Source organism: Bos indicus x Bos taurus, chromosome 14 (assembly GCF_003369695.1).
Source record: "Bos indicus x Bos taurus breed Angus x Brahman F1 hybrid chromosome 14, Bos_hybrid_MaternalHap_v2.0, whole genome shotgun sequence".
Lineage (NCBI taxonomy): Eukaryota > Metazoa > Chordata > Mammalia > Artiodactyla > Bovidae > Bos > Bos indicus x Bos taurus.
The window spans coordinates 20,919,465-20,944,789 of NC_040089.1; the positions used below are offsets into that span (position 1 = coordinate 20,919,465).

Genomic DNA, 25,325 nt, shown 5'->3' on the forward strand with positions numbered 1-25,325 from the left:
GATACGTTAACATCACTCCACCGCCTTACATAACAGTATAGCCTAGTCCTCCCAAGGACTTGAGGTCACTAATTTTAGGACACACGAGATTCTCCCAGTTTGCTCATCAAGGTGAAGAGAGAGTTTGCCTTGTGCTCACGAGGAGGCTTAAACTCAGGTGACTAGCTCACCAGTTTCTGAGAAACATTCTGACTATTCACCTTTAATCAGTGCTTTCTATGCCAAGTCCTTAACAAAATTTGTATCTGAATTTTGCCCTATGTGGGCTTCGCTGGTGGCTCAGATGGCAAAGAACCCGCCTGTCAATGTAGGAGATGGGGGTTCAATCCCTGGGTTAGGAAGATCTGTTGGAGAAGAGAATGGCAACACACTCCAGTGTTCTTGCCTGGAAAATCATATGGATAGAGGAGCCTGGTGGACTATAGTCCATGGGGTCACAAAGAGTCGGACATGACTGAGTAACTGACAGCACACTTCTGCTCTGTATGCATTTCTACTTTGGCCTGATCATTGTTCTTGAGATCTTGGATGGGAATATACCTTGAAATGTGTTACATTTTGTAAAAAGAGTTTATTTTTTAATTAATTAATTTTAATCAGAGGCTAATTACTTTACAATATTGTGGTGGTTTTTGCCATACATTGACATAAATCAGCCACAGGTGTACATGTGTCCCCAATCCTGAAGCCCCCTCCCACCTCCCTCCCCATGCCCGTGCTCTGGGTTGTCCCAGCTCACTGGCTTTGATTGCCCTGTTTCATGCATCAAACTTGGACTGGTCATCTCTTTTACATATGATAATATACATGTTTCAATGCTATTCTTTCAAATCATCCCACCCTCGCCTTCTCTCACAGAGTCCAAAAGTCTGTTCTTTATATCTGTGTCTCTTTTACTATCTCATGTATATGGTTGTCATTACCATCTTTCTAAATTCCATATATATGCGTTAATATACTGTATTGGGGTTTTTCTTTCTGACTTCACTCTCTATAATATGCTCCAGTTTCACCCACCACATTACTACTGATTCAAATGTGTTCTTTTTAATAGCTGAGTAATATTCCATTGTGTATATGTACCAAAGTTTTCTTATCCATTTGTCTGCTGATGGACATCTAGGTTGCTTCCATGCCCTAGCTATTGTAAACAGTGCTGTGATAAACATTGAGGTACATATGTCTCTCAATTCTGGTTTTCTCAGTGTGTATGGCCAGCAGTGGGATTGCTGGGTTGTATGGCAGTTCTATTTCCAGTTTTTTTAAGGAATCTCCACATTGTTCTCCTTAGTGACTGTACTAGTTTGCATTCCCACCAACAGTGTAAGAGGGTTCCCTTTTCTCCACACCCTCTCCAGCATTTATTGTTTGTAGACTTTTTGATAGCAGCCATTCTGACCAGCGTGAGATGGTACCTCATTGTGGTTTTGATTTGTGTTTCTCTGATAATGAGTGATGTTGAGCATCTTTTCATGTGTTTGTTAGCCATCTATATGTCTTCTTTGGAGAAATGTCTGTTTAGTTCTTTGGTCCATTTTTTATTGTGTTGTTTATTTTTCTGGTATTGAGCTACATAAGCTGCTTGCATATTTTTGGGATTAATTCTTTGTCAGTTGCTTTGTTTGCTATTATTTTCTCCCGTTCTGAAGGCTGTCTTTTCACCTTGCTTATAGTTTCCTTTGTTGTGCAGAAGCTTTTAAGTTTAATTAGGTCCCATTTGTTTATTTTTGCTTTTATTTCCATTACTCTGGGAAATGGGTCATGCTTTTATTTCCATTACTCTGGGGGGTGGGTCATAGAGGATCTTGCTGTGACTTATGTCAGAGAGTGTTTTGCCTATGTTTTCCTCTAGGAGTTTTATAGTTTCTGGTCTTACTTTTAGGTCTTTAATCCATTTTGAGTTTATTTTTGCGTGTGGTGTTAGAACGTGTTCTAGTTTCATTCTTTTACAGGTGGCTGACCAGTTTTCCCAGCACTATTTGTTAAAGAGATTATCTTTTCTCCATTGTATATTTTTGCCTCCTTTGTCAAAGATAAGGTATCCATAGGTGTGTGGCTTTGTCTCTGGGCTTTCTATTTTGTTCCATTGATCTATAGTTCCGTCTTTGTGCCAGTACCATACTGTCATGATGACTGTAGCTTTGTAGTATAGTCTGAAGTCAGGCAAGAGTTTATTTTAAAGCAAAGACTGTTAATGCTACTTTTCCCATTTGTGCTATTAATATTATAGGAAACAACATTCTTGACATTGAAGAATAAATGTTTTGAAAGTTAGTTATGGGCCTTAAAACCATTAAAATCTTTGTGTTGTTAGATCATTGTATGCAATCAAAAATAATTCTGGCAGTTGTTACAGAAAAAGACTAGAAAGTAAATTTATATTCTACTGTCATAATTTAAGCAATAAGTATAAATCATTTTCAAAAGACACCAGATATTTCACTGTAAATAACAGATCTGTAAAATGAAATGCACTAACCTTGATTATTTCAATAGCTGAAGTGGGAGTTATAACATATTTTTTATGAGAAAGAAATGTATGAGGAAGTGACATTTTTCAACTTTGATACTTAAGGACTCCAGGTTGAGGTGCTATATCAGGAAGGGTCAAAGGTCATGTGTATTTTCATACCTGCCAGCACACAAAGTCTATAAAATGTAATTGGTAAAGCTTATCATCCTCTCCTATGGTGATTTCATTCTCCATATTCCATTTCCCTTGTCTTTTATGTTCTTTTACTTTTTCTGTCCATTTGCTCAGGGAACAATGGAGTGAGAGGAGTTCTTTGTGCTTTTCATGAACAACGAGGGTCCGTCTGTAAATAATTTGCCTGAAATAACTTTGCAGAATTGTGAAATAATCAAGACAAAAATCTGAGTCATTCTTTCCATCATTTAAGCTCTGATTATGAATGTTATATGTTGCGCTGTGGGCCACATGTTGGCTGTGGAGTCAGAGAGATATAGGTCCGAGTGGATCCTGACACTGCTGCTGACCAGCTGGGGGCCTCTGGTCAATGCCTGACTGCACAGCCTCCCAGGTGGGGCCTCAAGCAAAAGCTCACAAGTGGGTTTCTGCCTCTCACTTCTCAGGGCTGCTTGGTTGGGTCCAGCCTGACCAAGGAAACCACGTCAGTTTTCCCCAGGATGTCACATAGGATGGTGGTTTCAAGTACCCCTGTGCAGAAAAGACTTAGGAGGAGTTGTGGGTTTCGTTGGTGACAGCCATGACTTTGGAGACTGATGCATGGGTGCAAAGACTTGGTGAGTGACTCTCCCAGGACTCATCAGTTGGGGAAGCATGATTCTGAACCCAGGTGGCTTCATTCTAATGGGGGTCTCAGCCCTCTTCCCCTGGTGCACAGCTACTGCCTCACCTGGGCCATGTGCTGACTGTCTGTGACATCTGACATGAGGAAAAAGGGGATGGTTGATGTGAACCCTGGGTCTCTGCATCTCAGTCACCACAGAAGCCCTGAATACGACCATCCTGCACAAAGGCTGAGCCCCCGAGAGACTGGACAACAAGGGGGCCTCTTGACCGTCTAAGCCAGACCTTCCTTCTGGGTGCTCCAAACTGCTCCAAGGATTTCATGGACTTTCACTGGCACAACTGTTGACAATTAACATAGTAATACCAGAGAGCACTCAACCTTTAGTGAAAATAATGGAAGATTTTTTTTTTTTTGCTATAACCAATTTTTAAGAAATTAATACCAGAAGAAAAGGTTAATAATATCTAGAATCACAGAAGTTCAATATTTAAACTAAAACAGAATCTCCTTCTAGTATCATCACTCAAGAATGAGAGAATTCTTACCTGGGAAATCCCATGAACAGAGGAGCATGGTGGGCTACAGTCCATAGGGACACAAAGAATCAGACATGCCTGAGCACCCATCTATACACAAAGAATCTCTAGACTAGAGAGAAATCCACGTCAGCAGCTCTCTGATCAAACTGAGCCTTGGCTGGTAGAACCCAGGCCAGCCTACGCACCAACATCGTTCCCTGTACTAGAGCCAAGGAGAAATCCAACAGTGAAAGAAAATGAAAGAAACACTGATCAACACCCACTGAAAAGCTCAAATTTTATTCAAATGTATGTCTTCTCTGTACAAAAGGAAAAAAACACAGACTTTTAATGGAATTTAAAATACATGGAATTTCAAACCAGTAGTGGTTATCTTAACATAACTCTAAAGCAATACAGGAAAATACGAACATTTTAACATAAAGTTAAATAAATTGACAATGATTTCCTTGAGTACTGTTTGAGAGTTGTTTTAGAGGAATATTCATTCTATTCAAAAATATTTTTAACTAACCAATGAATCACAAGCCCTTGTAATGTTTTGTACTTCACAGATAGAAAATACTTGCTAATTGAACTTTTTTTTTTTTTGTCACCTACAAGTTCATCACAGTTGACCCGTCTTTGCATTCTTGAATGGATTCAGTTGTCCCAATTTTATTTTTTCTCCCAGCTCCTGACCCATTATTTTCATATGTTTTTCACTCTGATTTTTCATCTCAACGATTCCCTCCTCACTTTCTTATAGGATTCCATTAGTGGAGACATTAGAAAATGTAATTTCATTGCCAGTGACTATGGATATCCCATGGTATTCTGTCCCTGTCTTTGGATTGCTTAGGGGGAAATAGCCCTATGGTGGAAGGGGTTTGTGGCCGCGATGCTGAAAGTCTGTTTTCCTTTCAGGACACGCTGTCCTGCTCATCGTGGCCCGCGTCCCCGGGGCTGCGGTGGGAGAAGCGGTGGTGCGACCTGAGGCTCATCCCGCTGCTGCACTCACGGTTCTCCCAGTACCTGCCCGGGACCGACCTGAGCCGGTGAGTTCCACGGGGAACCGACAGCGAGGCCTGGAGTCTGGCTGGTGATGGGACTGTGATTCGTTGTTCAGTGTGCTTCCAAAAGTGGGAAGAGGGCCAGGTAGCAAACACACCTCAGTGCAAGTGGTGGGCATGGGCTTGGCTCGCTTCTCAGCCCTGCTGACCGAGCCCTGGGAACCCTCAGACACCAGCTCTACCCCTGTGGCCGTCCCCACCGTGGGGCCTCTGCTCCATGGTTGGGCTGGCCTTGCTGCCACCAAGGAGGGTGGATGGCTGGACCCGTGGACACTGTGCTGTTGCTGCAGGTGGTGATGAACCCCCAGCTCTCCGTGGAACCTGCTCACAGAGGCAGGGATGGAGGGGAAGCTGAGGGCAGTCAGCCCCCGCCCACCACCTCACCCCATCTTGGGGAGGACAGGTGGAGTGGGGCCTGAGGTCCCTGTGAGCCAGAGCGGTCAGTGTGGGAAGAGGGTACAGAGTCCAGCAGCCCCTCCTCGGGTCACCTCACTCAGCCCAGCAGCTGCAGACTTAGGTTAGAGTTGCCGCCGTCTTCCACTTTAGCCTTCCTATCGATGTAAGGTGTAGGTACACTGTGTCACATGACCTTAATTTGTGTGTCCTAATGATGTTGAGCATCTTTCCACATGTGTATTTATCACAGGAAGTCCTCTTTGGTGAAATATCTCTTTGTTTTTTGATCATTTAGTAAATTGGCTATACTTATGTATTTTTACCATTTTATTTTTTACTGTTGAGATTTGAGAGTTTTGTATATATTCAAGAAAAAAAGTCCTTTGTATCAACACGCTAGTTTTTCTATTCTGTTTTTTTGAACTTATTTTTGATTTTCAAAGTAATTAAATATTTAAAATTTTAATATTCCCTCTATTATATCACTATATATACACCTTTTATTTGGTTTTAGTTATTGTCTAAACATTACACCATATGTCTTAGTCCTTCCAGGCTGCTGTGACAAAACATGGCAGATAATAACCGCAGTTGTTGTTCTCTAGTCACTTAGTCGTGTCAGACTCTTTTGCGACCTCATGGATTGTCGCCCACCAGGCTTCTCTGTCCCTGGGATTCTCCAGGCAAGAATACTGGAGTGGTTTGCCACTACCTCCTCCAGCGGATCTTCCCAACCCATAGATCTAACCTGTGTCTCTTGCCTTGGCAGGTGGGTACTTTACCACTGTGCCACCTGGGAAGCCCCAGTACTCGCAGCAAACAACAGAAATGGTTTCTTACAGCTCTGGGTGCTGGAAGCCTTGGTTTAAGGCATCCAGGTCATGGCTGAGTCCTCAAGTTCTTTGACGAAGACCACTCCTAGTTCGTGCCTGCTGTCTTCTCCTCTGTCCGCCCTTTGGGTGGGGCCGGGGGTCACTCTGGATACTCTTTTATGAACTACTGACCTTGTGCATGAGGCCTTGACCCTCGTGGCTTCAGCATCTCCTCTTACACCATCATGTTGGTCACTAGGATTTCAAAATGTGACTAGGAGGTTTGTCACCAACACTCAGACCACCATGCACGATTTATTAGTGTTTAATGCAACTTATTTTGGAGAAGGAAATGTCATCCCACTCCAGTATTCTTGCCTAGAGAACCTGATTGACAGAGGAGCCTGGTGGGCTATAGTCCAAGGGGTTGCAAGAGTCGAACACGACTTAGCAACTAAACCACCACCAGTACAACTTATTAATTTTACCTCTTTCAGGAAATTCTAGAAACTTAAAACACCTTAAATAATTCCTTTATTTCTTTCTTATCTTTGTGCATATTTCTGAAGATATTTGAATTATATTATTGTTGTTGTTTAGTTGCTGAGTTGTGTCCAACTCTTCACGTCTCTATGAACTGCAGCACGCCAGGCTTCCCTATCCTTCACCATCTCCCAGAATTTGCTCAAACTCATGTCCATTGAGTCACCAATGCCATTCAACCATTTTATCCTCAGTCACCTCCTTCTCCTCCTGCCCTCAGTCTTTCCCAGCATCAGGGTCTTTGCCAGTGAGTCAGCCCTTTGCATCAGGTGACCAAAGTATTAGAGATTCACCTTCAGCATCAGTCTTTCCAATGAATATTCAAGGTTGAATTATATATGTATCTTAAATTTTTCAAGATATTTTTTTTTGTTTTCAGATAACTGTTGTTCAAATATGCCCTACTTTTAATCTTTCTGCTTCTGTTTATTTTTTTCTTTTGGATCTATTTGTCTTCTGCTTTAAGAAGTTTCAAAATATTTCTATTAATGGTATTTTTAGTGTGTGTATTTGTTCTTTTGTTTTTACTTTAAAAATTTTTTGTAGTTAAATGATGTAGAAATGTTTAGCTAAAGAAATTTATGAGACAAAGGAAATTGTATAAATCTAGATGACTTCTTCCATTTTTATTTTTATGACACCTCAACACATCAACAGCTTTTAGCAGTTGAATTAATTACACTCAGTGACTATGACAGTAATAAGCAGTTATAAACACAACACTCTTCTGAGTGGATTGCACAACAATTCAGATTCAAGAGCTAATTTATTGTTCACTCATTTACTCAATAAATATCGATTTAATGTCTATATGCAAGATGTTGTGTTTGCTTCTTTCTCTGAAGGAGCTCATGGGCCAGTGGCAGTTGAGAAAATGAGGGAAATAAAAGAGAAAAGATAAATTAGTGGCCCATGATGACAAATATACAAAATTGTTGAACTTGGATCAAAAGCCAGGACGCTATGTGTTGGTTGGTTTTTCCAAGGCCCATAATTTTAACTTTAGTGATATAATACCTCTCATTTTTAATTGCAACAAAATTGTGTTACTGTCATAGCTATTGTGTAAATATGAATTAAAACATCATAACATTTTATCAATAATAAGACAGTTTATGTTCGTTATATAATAATGACTTGGAAATATGTGTTTCGGTTCAATTCTGAAGTATCATAATATTGCAGAACATTTCAGTGTCGGGAGATTAGAATGGGAAGGTTATTAAGGAGAAGAAAGTGCTTCTTTGTATTAACTATAGAACAGAAATCCTGAATAGACTGAGAAACAGATTAATTTCCATACAACCCCATTCCTCTAAGCCAGTCATGCCTTCATGCTGCTGCTGTTTGTTTTTGGAGGAATCACCTCCTGTCTAAAGCATGTGCCTTGTCTCCTATCCTCTGTATAAACCATCTATCCAGGTGGACCCCAGACCCTGCTCCCTCATTTTCCTTTACAGGAAGCTCTCGTTGATCCATAGCCTTTGTAATATTCTTGAGCTGATGTTTACTTTCCCTCCCACTCACACATGTGCAGTCCCACCTCAGCTTGTATTTGCCGGTCATCCTACCTTATCTGACACAATCAACCCAGTGCACACAAATCTGACCATGGGGTCCTCCATGGAGGTTCAGCCACCGTTCCCATAGACTTGAAGCTCCTTCCGTGATGTTCACCGGGCTGCCCTGTCTAACTCTGCCTGCTTTCCCACAGTCCCGCTAACCCTCTCCTGGACAAGGCCGTCCAGCCACTCCAGACTGGTGCAGCTTAGGCTCTGCAACTCTCCCGCCTGCTTGCAATGCCCCTCCACCACCGCCTTCTCCTCCTCACTCCTCACAAAGTAAACTTCTCCTGCATGTGCCTGCATGTGGCACGTGATGAACAATGAACACAAACATGAATTACTAACTGTGTAAATAAGAATTGCATATATTGATGTATATGCATATTGACCCACTCCAGTACTCTTGCCTGGAAAATCCCATGGACAGAGGAGCCTGGTAGGCTGCAGTCCATGGGGTCGATAAGAGTTGGACACAACTGAGTGACTTCGCTTTCACTTTTCACTTTCATGCATTGGAGAAGGAAATGGCAACCCACTCCAGTGTGCTTGCCTGGAGAATCCCAGGGACGGGGGAGCCTGGTGGGTGGCCATCTATGGGGTCACACATAGTCGGACACGACTGAAACAACTTAGCAGTAGCAGCAGAAGCAACATGCATATTGACAATTAATTATTTATGAATTATTTATGAATATAATTGCATAATTATTTATGCAACAGAAGAATAAATTTGTAGTTTAAATGAAAAAAACTACTTTGAAATTTAGCAACATTTGAGCATAACTTTTGTTGCCAGAGTAGTGATCAAGAATCATTAGAAAAATAGAAAACAATATTGAGTGGAAAGTGGAAAAAAGTTCAAATTATCTAACTGTAATCTTGTCACTGTGGGGTTTTTTTGAGCAAGTGAGTGTGTGTGTGTTTGTATCTGTGTGTGTGTGTGTGTACAAAGAATCGTAATTTAATCTAGGAATCCTCAAGACTACTACAAATGTTGTTAAATTTTCATATTTCCCAATACCTCAATGCTAACTTAGCGGCTGCATGTGTATGCTAAGTCATTTCAGTTGTGTCTGACTCTTTGCGACTCCATGGATAGTAGCCTGCCAGGCTCCTCTGTCCATGGGATTCTCCACTCAAGAATACTGGAGTGGGTTGCCATGCCTTCCTCCAGGGGATCTTCTGGACCCAGGGATCAAACCCGTATATCTTATGTCTCCTGCATTGGGAGGCAGATTCTTTATCACCAGCACCACCTGGGAAGTCCTACTTAGAAGGTAGTGTAGTTTACTGATTTCAGAGAGTATATGATCAAAACAAGCTGAAAAAAAGAAATTTTGTTTTTCTTTTTTTTTTTACAATTACTGATTATCTTGACCTAAAGAATTCCATTTTCTAGAAGCACAAATATCCCCACAGCCTTGGGGCTCTGGCTAAGTGCTGGGTGACACATGCTCACCAAACTTTCTTAAATATCGCCTCAGGGTCACACGTTGGCAGTTCTTTCTCAGTGCTTCAGTGATCAATGAGAGGATTTGGGTCCCACCAGTTACTCCATAAATATTTGTTGAATCTGTAAAGTATGTTTTCCTCATTCTCTGTTAGGGGAAATCGGGGCACAACTAAGTGGACTAATGTGCCAGTGCTCTTATTTATTCAATAGCAGAAGTAGAAACAGGGCCCAGGCTAATTCTTGATGACCTGTTTATTTTGTAAGAGGTTGTGTGTAATCAAAGAAACTATTGAAATATTTCACTTATATTCATGAAAGGGCTTCTGACAAATAACCTGAAAAGTGGAAACAGAATGTACAATTGGTATATAGTAGTGTATAAGCCTGGGTTTATAAAGGCTAGTCCTTGCAAATGACTGTGGAGACTGTGTGCCATGTGCGATTGCATGGGTTGTGGGTTTCCTCCAAGTGCATCAACTCTAATCAGCTAAAAATACCCAGCTGCCATGACTCGTTTACAGCAGAGAGGACAAATATGTTCAAGACATGCTTTAATTTCTGGTACATGAAGCAATGGTTACGATAATCAAAAAGCAGAAAGAAACGTTGTTGCTAACTCAAATTAGTTCTCATTTTCCATGGATAGTTGAGCTTCTGACTGCATATCTTAAATGTCTTACTCACTAGTGAATATCAGAATTAAAGTTGAGAAAGTCACGGGAAGTTACAGTATTCTTTTTGTGCTGTGCATGTTTTTTTCTTTTCACAAATTCAAAAGAATATTATTTCAAAGAGACAGACAATAGTTGCCCCCTCTCAGACTTTTTATGTGTTTTTCAGAGCAAATAAAAAAGAATATTTGAACACTTTCCCATAATCAGTTGAAAATGCTTGGTCAAGTTTATCAGAACAAGTGTCTCTAAAAATAGTAATAATGTGGATGCAAAGGGCCTTCAGTGTTAAAGTCTCTGGAGCGTGTCCGGTTCTGAGGTCTGGACCAGTCTCATGGGACAGGAGAGAGACACCAGCCTCATGATGAAGCTGGGCCAGATAATTGCCGGCTGGAGTGTCTTTATTTTTGAAATTGAAATATGTTTAATATCCACAAACACCTACATAACAAAATTCAGAAGAGACAAAAAGCAATTTAATTGGAGAAAAACATATAAATGTACACTATTTACATAGCCTTTGGAATGCTGAACTACATCATTTGTCTATTGCTTCAAAACTGGCTGGGATTTAAAGATAGTTTGTGCATTTTCTGAAGTGTATTGTGTTGCACCACAGAGTAATTTTCAAGCATGAGGCATTTGGCTACTTTCCATTCATTTTGGGATTTTTATCTATTCCTCTCCATTAAGCTTATATTGAAACATGCAAGAACTTGAAACAGAAAAATAAAAGTAAGTAATTAAAGCTGCGGAAAGCTGCTTTAAACTCTACAGCACTTTTGTAAACAACTTAGAATGGCATTATTTAATTTTCTCTAACAACAACAAAAACTCAAGAAAAGACAATAGAGATATTCAGGCTGGCCAGAGCACTTTTAAGGAGATCGTGGTTGTTATTGAAATGCAAACATCTACATAAATTTACAGCGTGAATATTTAGATGTGAAGAACTGTGGACCCTTGTCCAAAACCATCCCTGAGAAGACAAACAGCTGGGAAAGTGCTTCAGCTCATGACAGCATGAGAGTTTTAAATGATGCTTGGTATCTGGGTGCGGGGTTTTCGTGCGATCTTTCCATCAGAAATGCACTGAAAAATGTCAAGAGGAAATGGTAGCCAAAATAATGGATAAACATCTATGCATAACTTTGTGATATTCAGGGAACAGGGAGAATCCCTCCCAAAGGTGTTTGACATGCTTCCATTTACATAATATATTGTACGTCTCCAAGTTTCTCCAAACTTATCTGTTTCTCAAGAAGCTTTGAGTAATTCAAAATTGTGTGTCATCTGGGTTCATATTTGTATGCATGTGTGCTAAATTGCTTAGTCATGTCCAGCTCTTTGCAACGCTATGGACTGTAGCCCACCAGGCTCCTCTGTCCATGGGATGCTCCATGCATGAGTACTGAAGTGGGTTGCATGCCCTCCTCCAGGGGATTTTCCCAACGCAGGGATCGAACCCATGTCTCTTATGGCTCCTGCCTTGGCAGGTAGGTTCTTTACCACTAGTGCCAGCTGGGAAGCTGGGTTTATCTTTAGTGTTCCGTGTAATAACAGATTTTTTAAGATATAAGGAAAGAGGAATTTGAAGCTGCATTTATGTGGTCTGCAAGAAGAGCTTTTGAGCAGACAGCTATCTCAAGTTGCACACAGACACCCGAGATGATGTCTTGGTCTGATTTGCTCTGACGTCTCTGCAGGCAGAACGCCTTCCAAGTCACCGCAGTGGACGGGGTCTGCAGCGGGGTCATCCAGTGCCTCTCCGCAGAGGACTGCGGGGAGTGGCTACAAGCAATAGCCACCAACATTTCCAGCCTCACAAAGCACAATGTAAGTAGTGGTTCCAGGAATGCTTGGAAAGCTCCTCCGCCTGCCTCAGTGAACCTCTTCAGTATACAAGTTAATTCCATCAGCTGTTTGGTGTTCTGCTAGGAATGGACCACTGCACACCCACCATAAGAGCTATTATTAAAGTGGATTATACTTGCTCAAAGAAAGCCACTCTATCTTGAGTGTTTTAGTCCAGTGTATCAGTACAACAGTATTTACACCTAAGTTTCCATTCACAAACATTGTAACATCTACATTAGTTAAATAACTGAAAATATATATTTAACATGTAAACACTAAATATCTGTATATATATATCATCCACCTATATTTTTATATATGTATATATGCATCTATCTACCTTACATTTCATATCTCTATACAGTCTCTCTCTCTATATATATATATCATGCATCCATCAGCATCTATAATCCATGTACATATATGCATTTGTCTACCTATATATCTATACATCTATATGTTTACTAGTTTGTCCACTTGCAAAGCAGTCTACAATATTATTTGAGCCCCTAGAAAGCAATGGCAACCCACTCCAGTACTCTTGCCTGGAAAAGCCCATGGGTGGAGGAGCCTGGTAGGCTTCAGTCCATGGGGTCGCGAAGAGTCAGACACGACTGAGCGACTTCCCTTTCACTTTTCACTTTCATGAACTGGAGAAGGAAATGGCAACCCACTCCAGTGTTCTTGCCTGGAGAATCCCAGGGATGGCAGAGCCTGGTGGGCTGCTGTCTGTGGGGTCTCAGAGTCGGACATGACTGAAGTGACTTAGCAGCAGCAGCAGATCTTTTCAGAATAATTCACTTGTAAGAATATCACAATAAAAGTTGTGCAATAACTGTTGAGCTAAAGCACCTGGACGGGGGCTGTGTTCGGGTGGCAAGGGAGGGTATGTGTTTCTCACAGCCTCAGTGGGCATGGCTGGAGGCCTGTGAATATCACATACAGGGGAGGGAGAAGGACAGGACGGGTGTGAAGGAGGACCCAGGGAGGGACCATGAAAGGACCCATGGACGCATAACTTCAAACACACTCTCCTGTGATCAGGCAAAGGGGATTCAAGCCGATTGCCTATGCAGTGATATTTTTGCCGGGGAGAAGCTGGGATGCGGTGTCAGGGGACTCGGTGTGGAGCCCAGGTCTCCCTGCACCAGCTCTGAGCTGGACTTCAAGCTCCTCTTCTTAAATGAATGCTGTTAGCCTCAGTCTCTGCAAGGGCTAAATGAAGAAGTGCTTCAGCCATTCTGGCCCTGAAATGATGCTGAAACAGTTGCACTTCTCCTTTCTGCAGCGGCACTCTAAATTTCATGATTTAATCCAAAACTGCTGATAAATGGCCATATAGATTCACTCATCATGTGTGACGCTGCACATCTCTGTTTTGTCCAGTTGTCATTTGAGATTCTTCATCTTCTGAAGAATGGCTGTGTGGATACCAGAATGTGAATCACACAGGACAAGCTGAGCTAAAATAAATGTCTAGTGCTGACTAGACCATTAAGCAGCTCTGATTTCTGGCAACCGAAGACCTACCCCTCAGTCCCTCATCTTTAAAAGAGACAGAGGGAAGCAAATAAAAGGCAGAGCTCTCTCTCAGCCAGCATTTCATGAATCTAACCTTTCCAATCACTTTTTACTGCTCAAGCACTGAAATAGATCCCGATTGATAAACAGAGAGAATTTCATGCGACTTTCTACTAAGGTTACCTGTTAACACAAAGGAATCTCTTCTGGTCTAAATTCTTCCACATATGTCCTATGCATGTGTTCCCTTTATCAGAATGGAGTGTGGTACTTGAAATATATCACTTATGTGTGTGTGTTTGCATATCAGATCAGATCAGTCGCTCAGTTGTGTCTGACCCTTTGTGACCCCATGAATCGCAGCACGCCAGACCTCCCTGTCCATTACCAACTCCTGGAGTTCACTGAGACTCACGTCCATCGAGTCAGTGATGCCATCCAGCCATCTCATCCTCTGTCGTCCCCTTCTCCTCCTGCCCCCAATCCCTCCCAGCATCAGGGTCTTTTCCAATGAGTCAACTCTTCACATGAGGTGACCAAAGTACTGGAGTTTCAGCTTTAGCATCAGTCCTTCCAAAGAAATCCCAGGGCTGATCTCCTTCAGAATGGACTGGTTGGATCTCCTTGCAGTCCAAGGGAGTCTCAAGAGTCTTCTCCAACACCACAGTTCAAAAGCATCAATTCTTCGGCACTCAGCCTTCTTCACAGTCCAATTCTCACATCCATACATGACCACAGGAAAAACCATAGCCTTGACTAGATGAACCTTTGTTGGCAAAGTAATGTCTCTACTTTTGAATATGCTATCTAGGTTGGTCATAACTTTCCTTCCAAGCAGTAAGCGTCTTTTACTTTCATGGCTGAAGTCACCATCTGCAGTGATTTTGGAGCCCCCAAAAATAAAGTCTGACACTGTTTCCACTGTTTCCCCATCTATTTCCCATGAAGTGGTGGGACCGGATGCCATGATCTTCATTTTCTGAATGTTGAGCTTTAAGCCAACTTTTTCACTCTCCATTTTCACTTTCATCAAGAGGCTTTTGAGTTCCTCTTCACTTTCTGCCATAAGGGTGGTGTCATCTGCATATCTGAGGTTATTGATATTTCTCCTGGCAATCTTGATTCCAGCTTGTGTTTCTTCCAGTCCAGCGTTTCTCATGGTGTACTCTGCATATAAGTTAAATAAACAGGGTGACAATATACAGCCTTGATGAACTCCTTTTCCTATTTGGAACCAGTCTGTTGTTCCATGTCCAGTTCTAACTGTTGCTTCCTGACCTGCATACAAATTTCTGAAGAGGCAGATCAGGTGGTCTGGTATTCCCATCTCTTTCAGAATTTTCCATAGTTTATTGTGATCCACACAGTCAAAGGCTTTGACATAGGTGTTTGCATATAGATAAATACAAATACTTATGCAATATGCTTCTATTCTTAAAGGATCACTGAAAATCAGTGATATTAAATGAGGATGTATGGTTGTATATGTGAGATTTTCAAAACACATAATCATATTTGATTATGAGAAAAAGGATAGACTCTCTTCCCCAAATGTTTTTATCAATGAGAATGCTCTCAATAACAAGTTAGAGAGACCTCAAAGGAGTAAATAGTGGGTTTTTTTCCCAAATGAAGAGAGTCACGGATGGCAGCATTTCTTGGAAGCTACCATCCACCCAGAACCCTTCCTCTGTCCACACACATTATTGCTACTATTACCCACTACTCTTAGAGTGTTGGCTTTTACCTTGAGTTTGCTGCCTCATGATCACAGAAGGGTTGCAACAGTTCCAAACATCACTTCAGTGTTCAGAACAGGAAAGAAAGGGAAGAAGGATACATAGTGCCAGCTATATCGCTCCTTTTTTTTTTTTATCAAGATAAGATAAAATTTTCCAGAAACTCTTTACTAGACTAATAATGCTCACTTCTCCTCCTGACTCAGCCCCATGACAATTCTGGGGATGGGTGGCTAGTCTCTACCTTTTGTACTGTTTATGGTGGGATGACCAAGAAGAGAAGACTGTAAATGGCTTTTGAGTCAGATAACTGACAGTATCTACTACACTGTTTAATATTTAAAACATATTAATTCTAAAAAAATGCATGAACAACCAGCCGCCCTGTGATTTTTGTGGAATGATCACAGTCCTTCAGGATTCACACATATACACACACACACACACACACACATCTCATCAGTCATTTGAGTTCCTGCAGGCTGTATTTCAGCCATCTTCCTACATTTTCCCCATTTACCTGCAGGAGCCAAGAAAAAAGGGTCATTTGGGAGTCATGTTTAATCCATAGAGTTCTGCTATTTTAGATGGCAAACACTTGCAAGCTGAAAAGAGAATTTTTTTCCATCATACTGTTGGTTGTGAAGAACTGAAGGAAAAACTTCTATTGTGTCTGCCGCCTTAGAAAGACTCAACAAAGCTCGTAGGTGAATTGAAAGTCATAACAAAATAAAGCCTAACAGAAAAGAGATTTACCAGAAAGGCCTGAAGCTGTGATCAGAGGTTGCTGAGTGAGATTCTGACAGGCGTGGTGTCACCGAGGGAGACGTTTTCTTCCTTCTGTAGCAGCTGGCGTTCCCGAGTCCTTGGATGCACTTTTGCGCAGTGTCTTGTTTTCACCACTGTTTCTCCTCACACATCAAATACGAACTTCAGTCGTGCAGGCATCAACCTGATGTGGGCCATGGAGAGTGGGATCAGACAGGGCAGGGACAGTAAGTCAAGTCAGGATAAGAGCAAGGGGAAGTCTAGCATTATACTACGAGTGTATTTTCTTAATCATACTGTTCCTTTTACATGATTAGAGTTTATTTTGGCAAGTTGTGTTGGAGGGATTTCAATAAAATAACTAACCTACTTTATCTGGTAGAAAGCTGCTCACCAAAAAAGCTTTTAAACAATTTTTTTTAATTTAAAGATTTTTTTGATGTGAACCATTTGTTAAGTCTTCATTGAATTTGTTACGATATTGCTTCTGTTTTATGTTCTGGTTTTTTTTGGCCAAAAGGCATGTGGGATCTTAGCTCCCCCACCAGGGATTGAACCCACAACCCCTGCATTAGAAGGAAAAGTCCAACCACTGAAACACCAGGGAAGTTTCAACGAATTTTTACGTTGGAAAAAATTAGCTGGTAATTTTGTTGCACAATCCAGACCCTTTGCTTTGATTTGATGTTAACTGACAATTGTAGTCGTAAGCAAATGGGCAGTTTTCCTGGGAAGTTTCCAAGGAGCTGCCCCCTAGCCAGCCAGACTCTGCCTGCTGGGCCTTAGTTCGTTCCCTTTGGGCCTCAGTCTTTCTCTTTTCTTGCAGCCCAAGCTCCCCAGTCTCCCACTTTCCAGGGGCCTCAAAGCCCCCAGGGAGTGCCCAGGGCCTTGCCCCGACCCACCGACCCTTCTCCCGCCCTCCTGAGGCTGGCTTCAGGAACTGACCCTCCTGGGCCCAGAGCTGTTGGAGACCCCACAGGGGTGTGGGGACACACGCTGTCCAGTGCATGTCAAGGGCAGAGGACACCGGCCGGCAGAGAACCTGCTCACTAGATGAACCACTGGACACCCAGTGAGCACTCAGGCCCTGAAGGGGGAGGCCACACCTGGTGAACCATGGACAGCGTGTTACGAGAAGCCTGAGCGCTCAGACACATGGACCACTCACCAGCCGCTGCTTGTTCCCTGCACCAGGCCCCTCCCTTCACCTGTGACTCTCGCAGGGGACCACCTGCTTCCAGACATTCACTGAGGGCTCTGATCAGTCCTGGGGGGCGGGGGGAGATGTTCCCACTCTCAGCACCAGGCGTCATGTGGAAGAGGAGGCACACGGTGAGCTCAGTGCAGACGAAGGGCCAGCAGAAATCATACAGCAATCACTTTCAGTTTGCTATTGCTTGACGAATGTCTCTCAGAAGCCAAGCTTGAGGGAGCAGAGGTGACCGCAGGCGTCCTGAGGGTCCAGGCTCTAACTATAAACACTGCGTGTCCCCTCCATAGGAAGCCTGACTAATGACTCCACAATGATAGAACCTGCCCTCTTCACCTGTGACCAATGGGGGCCAATCAAACACCCCCACACGCCTGAAACCCAGGTGCCCAGTGCCTGCAACCCAGCCCATGGCCAGGACACTGTACATAAAAGAAAATGACCATCTTCTTGTGTAGATGGTATTAACCTTTGTTCAGTTAACATATAATCCTGAGCATTTTCCTATGATAGTAATTATATTCTGAAATCACCTATATATAATGGACTAATAGATACTTTGCTATTCATTTAATTAAAATTAATGAATAGAGTATTATTTGAAATGCACATCATTTAAAATGCATCATTAATGTAATAGTGCCCTATGAATTTCTGGCATATTAGTCAGTGAAAATGTTGCTAATTCACTAATTATACCTTAATATAGGGGTCTAGGGGTCTTCCCTGGTGGCTCAGCAGTGAAAGAATCCACCTGCCAAAGCAGGACACTCAGGTTCAATCCTTGGGTCGGGAAGATCCCCTGGAGAAGGAAATGGCAGTCCACTCCAGTATTCTTGCTGGAGAATCCCTGGGCTATAGTCCATGGGGTCTCAAGAGTTGGATATGACTAAGCAATGAAACCACCAAACCACCATAGGCGTCTAGGAGAAGAATCTAAGAATATGAACATTCTTTGGTCTTGTAAACTATGACTGATGTCCTAATGCAGCCCAGTTCAGGCTGGCTTGGAGTTTCCATGAGGTTCTCTTTGTTTCTATTCCTTCTGCCCCAAAAATGCACCCCCCACAACCAGGCCGGGGGGCAGGTCTATGCAGGGATAATGACTTCTCCCAGCTTCTCCCTCAGCACAAATTTACAAAACCCTTGTCTGTGTTCATAGGTTTTCAGATCCAGACTTCAGCACACATATTGAGGTAGAGACCTGTGTTGCATTTGAAGCCCTACCCATCACAAGTGCTGCCCAAGTTATCACAGGAGAAAGCAGAAGCTCTGCTTCTCCTTCGGTCCACCTGGTCCCATCTAAGCGATTAGTGGACACCCCCCTGAGCCCGCTAGTGACTGCGGAGGGTCCGCTCCTGCCTCTGAGCCACTCACATCCAGAATCTCAGCCACACTTGTACAGGGGCCTCTCAGAAGTCTTCACAAAAAGTGCTGCTGCTAGGTTTATCTTTCTGCTTCTATTGCTAGCAATAGGAAGGTTGGCGTGCCTCAGGCCACCCCAAGCCGCCCTAAATCTATAGGCTAAATATGGGCTGTTTTGGGAGTTGGCAGGTGAGACATTGTTTTTCAAGTAATTAACCACTTTTTAAAGTGTTGTTCTCCATTCATATTTAATACAATCTTTATTGTTAACTCAGTAATATGCATTTTATATTCAGTTTTAATTTTCTATCAAAATTCATTGTCACATTTACTTTTGCAGTGTAAAACCCTGTCTCAATGATTGTAACTCTGTAATGCATTGAAATAGCCCCTGACATTAAATACCTCTGGTTGCATTCAACCATTTATTCTCCACAGGCCCTTAAAGGCCTAAAAACAGTCACCCTAGAATAATACCACAGTATAATATTTTAATTTAGAAGAAATTTGACATTCAGAAATGGATCTGTAGATTTCATATTTGTCATTTAGTGGCTCAGTTGTGTCTGACTCTGTGACTCCATGGACTGTGGCCTGCCAGACTCCTCTGTCCATGGGATTTCCCAGGCAAGAATACTGGAGTGGGTTGCCATTTCCTCCTCCAGGGGATCTTCCTGACCTAGGGAGTAGAACCCCCGTCTTCTGCATTGGCAGGCAGATTCTTCACCACTGAGCCACCAGGGAAGCCCATGATTTCATATTAGGCTAATTATTATGAATTTTATTTTTTAATGAAATGTATTTTGTTTAAAATGTATTTATTTGTCTAGTTTAAAATTTAGGATGACTACTGATTTATATGCATTTCATATTCAAATACCTTGAAGTTACTAAGTCATTTTTAGAAGGAGAGTGTAAGTACACCTCCTTTAAATAAATCTGGAGGACCCGATTTTAAGTACATTTGATGGCATAGACTTGATTTTGAAAAACAATATTTGTTGAATGTTGTTTTAAGTAAATACTATGCAAAGAAGTATCATTGATTTAACTTCAATCATACATTTTATGTCATTCATAGAGCTAAAATTACATGTTGGAGGAACTTAAAATACAATACTGTATAGTATGCACTCAGAGCCAACGGTCGACATAAAATGTTAGTGGACATGTAAAATAGGGAGCTAGTGGGAAGCTGCTGTACAGCATAGGGAGCTCAACTCAGGGCTCAGTGATGACCTGGAGGGCTGGGGTGGGGGTGGGGCAGGGAGGTCGTATATGTATACAGATGGTGGATTCACAATGCTATACAGTAGAAACCAACACATTGTAGTGCAATTATCCTCCAATTAAAAATTTAAAAATATATTGGTGGAATTTTATTTTTTAAAAAATGGTAACAAGTATTGTTCCACAAAGTGTTCAATGTGGGTTTTTGATTGATTGGTAAAACGCATTTAGGGACCTGCTCTTCTGTCTCCATCTTCAAACCATCCTGACTTTGGTTGAAAGCATCTTTACTTCTAGAGACTTTCCTTGGTTGACTCCTCATCAGAGCAGAAAATACTTTGAAACAATTAGAGCAACCTGCTTCCCTGGTAGCTCAGCTGGTAAAGAATCCACCTGCAATGCAGGAGACCCCCAGTTTGATTCCTAGGTTGGGAAGATCCCCTGGAGAAGGGATAGGCTACCCACTCCAGTTTTCTTGGGCTTCCCTGGTGGCTCAGACGGTAAAGAATCCAATGCAAGAGATCTGGATTCAATCCCTGGTTTGGGAAGATCCCCTGGAGGAGGACATGGCAACCCACTCCAGTATTCTTTGCCTGGAGAATCCTGTGGACAGAGGAGCCTGGCGGCTATAGTCCATGGGGTCGCAAAGAGTAGGGTACAATTGAGCAGAGCAAGAAAGATATGCTTCTTGTACATGACCCTGAGGAATCACACAAACATTCTCAAATTGTCAGCTTTTTTTTTTTTTTTTTTTTTCATATTTTAAATGACATGTCTCCACCAGTGAGTCTGTTCTCATCCACGGGCCATTTCACTTCTGCAAGTTTGTGCCTCCTTATATCTCCTCTTAATTCATGTTTGTCAGTAAGACAAAGGTAAACTAACACTAAAACAAGGAAAAACAAAGCAATTCAACAGAACATTTTCTAAGTGAAAACAGTCTGTGTTTAGTCTGATGTCAGATTATAGCATACAGACAGCATCATTTAAGTTTCTCTAGAAAACCAGTGAAAAAGAAGGTTTTAATTAGTAAAAGTTCTGTTGAACAAAGATTTCATGTGTTATAAGGTCATTTGTCTAAATCTGATAATCGTTTTTCATTTGGTCTTTAAAGTTTGTTTACATGACTTGATACAGAGGAAACTCAGCAGATTTATTTTAAATTTTTATGATGTTTCACTCAACGGTGGTGGTGGCAGCGTAGTCACTAAGTCGTGTCCGACTCTTGCGACCCCATGGACTGCAGCCCGCCCACCAGGCTTCTCTGACCCTGGGATTCTCCAGGCAAGAATACTGGAGTGGGCTGCCTTTTCCTTCTCCAGTTCACTCAATAAATGGTCTTAAATGTTTATTTTATGGGTAATCCTGACTGAAACTATCTTGATAATATACAGTGTCCTATAGTGTCTGAATATTCCATCCCCTCTGTTCTCTTATCTGTTAAAACAAATATAATATGAAGTGAAAGTGAATAATGAAAGAAGTTACCAAAAGTTATGCTGTACATTCTCGGTAGATTGTGTGGGATCAGAGGCTTTTCATTTCTCATCAAGAGAATATGATTAAGTTGAAATATTTCTGAAATGTTTGTATATGAAATTTGGGACACTTTTGACCGTCAGAATTAAAAAAAAATTCCTAATTGGTGCTTGATATGCAATGATTTTAGTATGTCAACAATATAGTTTACTCACTAAGAAGAGAGTCCCATAAACCTGGGGTTCTTGTATTACATTATCTTTGCTGACCTCACTTTTCTTTGTTTATTTTTGCAGATTAAAAAAATCAACAGAAACTTTCCTGTAAACCAGCAGGTAAGATAGAGAAACACGTGCAAAGCCAAATTGTGTATTTCTTTCATTTTGTCTGTTACAAATGATAATTTTGATTGCCTTTAGTTTTACATGGAAATAATTCGTACCAATTATTAATTAATTCGGAGAAGGCAATGGCAACCCGCTCCAGTACTCTTGCCTGGGAAATCCCATGGATGGATGGAGGAGCCTGGTAGGCTGCAGTCCAGGGGGTCGCAAAGAGTCGGACACGACTGAGTGACTTCACTTTCACTTTTCACTTTCATGCATTGGAGAAGGAAATGGTAATAATTTTATTACGGTAAACTTAACTTCTATTGCTTTCACAATCATAATATAAGCATTAGCTATTAATAGAATAAGAAAAGGAAGTGAAGGCGCACCGCCTGGACTCGCTGAGCTGTCCTCGTCCAGTGTGTGGACGGGGAGGGGGCTCGGTGGCAGGACACTGACGCTAACTCCCCACAGCAACCTCAGTCCACAGCCACTGACCACAATCTAAACATCGACAATATGGATTCCTAAATGGCATACCCGCCACTAGTTAGCTTCCACGGTAAAACTTTAAAATAACTTTCAGTATGGCAAAACCAGTTCCTTTTCGTCTAAGCCTGGGGTCCCATATCAGTAGCATCTGTATAAGGGCAGCCATCTCATATGTATTTAGAAAGTTAAACGAGAAGAAAATTTCTCAATATATGCTATTGCTTGCATCAGCGTGTCAGATGTGTGTGTTCCTTGCAACAGAGAACTTATGTTCTGGGGTAGGTTGTGGTGTTCAGGGTGCCCCTTGCCCGGGCCACCCACAGAGCCCATGTGGCTGAGTGAGGTGGTGGGCAGCTTTGCAGAGCCTGCTGTGCCTACAGCCCTGACCTGTCTTGCTTGGGGTGAGGCCAGGGGAACCAGTTCCCCTCCTTCTGGCCCCCTGCCTCTGAGCCATGCGATGCTCTTGGCAGGTACAGGGTTGGAGGGGTGTCTGTGCCTCTCAGAACCACAGCAAGTGGGGGCACATGGGGGTTGTTCATGGGCAGAGACGAGGCTCAGCCCAGAGCACCTGACTCACTCGCTCTGGGGTGATGCCTGGGACACTGGGGCATCGCTCCTTCCACCGCAGGTGATTCTGAGGCTGGAGTGCACAGGTCACATCTGGGAAAACAGTTTACAGCTTCACGGGACTGAACAGGAGGGAAAAGCCAGGCATTAAGGATAAAGTGTTCAACTGGAAGCCTCAGCTGTGAGGGAAGTTTGCAATGCCCAGGACGAGATAGGGTTGTTTTATAGTCAGAAGTGTAAAAATGTAGACCTGCTCTTTTGGGGAATTCTTGCCAAAAATACAAATGAAGTATTTCTTTAAAAGTGACTCTAATATTTATGTTATCACCTCTCTTGTCCCTTCAACCCTCAGCATTTGAAGTATATCAATAATTAGTGTAATTTCCTCACTAGGAATGTTTCCTAACCCTGACTAGTCCACAGCTATGCTTTATTCACCATGATGACAACCATGTGGAACACTCCCTGCACATTCCCTTCAGGGACCTGTCTCGTCCTGCTTTTTTTTAAAAGCAGGGACCCCTGCTTTTATCTAGGTTTTGAATAATGCTGAGTGAAGTCAGTAAAAATCTGGAAAACCTTGAATATAGAAGAAATCAAAAACTTTAATATTCTACCCACGTTTAATAAACACAGATAAGCATCCACGGCTGTTTATCTGCTAACCTTTCAATATTATGAAATTTTATTTCAAATCTCTTAGCATCTCACAATTTGAAATCACAATGAATTCTAGACACTTTAACAACTGAAAGCTACAGCTAATAGACTTTTCTGTCACTACTTCCCACCTTGTAAATGAAGTCTTTTGGGATATAGGATTACTTTATAGTTCAACCTTCATATCTATGCTTAATAGGAAGAACTCACCCACATAGTATAATAGCCGTGCATTAGGAGATCAGGGTTCATCTTCTGCCTAAAATCTGAGCCACTTCAAGGAACAAAAATTGAAAATTATATGTAATCTAACTTCTCATGAAGATTTAGCACTCAAACTCTTACCTTGGACTAGTTGCTTTCATCTCAAATTTCTTCAAACTTAATTTTCAGGGAGCATTCTCTGATGCTCAGATTTGATATAAGTATATATGTTTATATATATGCTTTTTATTAAATAACATCAGACATAATGTTACAGTATTCAAGTCCCCTCATAGCCATGATACACATCAGCTGAAATACATTAGAACAGAAGTCTTCTGCCTCCTGTGGGGTTTGGTTTTGACTTTGTGCAGCCACTGTGGTACTGGTACCCCAACCAGAGAAATTAAAATTAAAAAATGCAAAGGGGTTGGAACTGGAGAAAGTCACTGCACCCAGCAGAGGCCAGCGCTGTGGACCGAGTCTCCAGAGATACCCCCATGCTCCAGAGCACAGCAGACTCTCAGTAAGATCATCTCAGAGAAGAATATTTTTATCAGAAGGATAAGCCATTTGAGCAAATAAACCATCATAAGGGAAAACACACTGTGAAGATTAAAGAACAATCCACGACTATTTTAAATTATTTTTTTTAATAAGGTGGTACAAAATGTAAGGCAAGAACAAGAAGTGGTATAAAAAATTGTGGATTTGCAAAATAACTCAACAGAAGTTCAAAAATGAATAAAGCATGAATATGTTTAAGCTTATAATCAATTAGCCAACTGAATAATAGAACAGATAAAAATAAAGATAAAACATGTAATTGGAAGTAGTGTATCTGAGAGTACCATCAGAATACAGCCTATACAGAAAGGGCTGAAAATATGAAAAATGATGTAAGAGTTGAAGTTTAGAATGAGAGGCTCCAAAAAGAAAAATTCTGCAGAAAGACTGGAGATGACGAACTTGTGAAGAGATTTGATGGCTAGGAGTTTCTATAAGACTTGAGGTTAGAGAACCACGCTAACCCTGGAGCACGATGAAGAAAACCAGATCCACAACCTGAACGTCCCACCCGTAGGGTAATGACCAACCATCATAGGGTGAGCTGGCTCTCCTGGTGCTGGTCTGGAAGATTCTCCAGGAAAGCATATGAGGTACCAGTGGCAAGTAAGGAAGAGGGACTAGATAAACTTCTACTTTTAATAAAGGGTGTAATAAAGGATGAAACAGACATATGATATGCACAAGAAGATGCCCGAGTGCCTACATCTGGGAGCAAGAGTAACAGCCCAGCCTCCTTCCCACAGGGAGGGTTTCCTCCCCGGCCTCCTGCATAAGCTCCTGCCTTCCCCCACCCCAGCCTGGATTCCTTCCCCTGTGACTTCTCTCACTTTCTTCCCCTCTTCAGTTCCTGCACAAGGACATTCCATTTCTATTTTGAAAACAGATGTGTATTGGGTCTGTCCTTGTTCTTCCTACATTCTATTTTGCTTTTTGTGGACCGGAATCATCTCTGTCCACTTGGATACCTGGAGAAACGTGTGCACTGGCCATTTTCAGGATGCATTTCTCATATTGTGCATGAGGTTGAG

At 41.9% G+C, this 25,325-nt stretch overlaps 1 protein-coding gene across 1 annotated transcript in view; it reads left to right on the forward strand.

The window, feature by feature from the left end:
• The window catches only part of SNTG1 (syntrophin gamma 1), a 422,503-nt gene that overhangs the window by 329,819 nt on the left and 67,359 nt on the right, over window positions 1-25,325 (forward strand). The window contains exons 12-14 of the mRNA XM_027560956.1: window positions 4,721-4,851; window positions 12,013-12,142; window positions 21,772-21,810. Of these exons, the coding sequence (XP_027416757.1) occupies window positions 4,721-4,851; window positions 12,013-12,142; window positions 21,772-21,810 (300 nt within the window). The remainder of the gene's footprint in view (window positions 1-4,720; window positions 4,852-12,012; window positions 12,143-21,771; window positions 21,811-25,325) is intronic.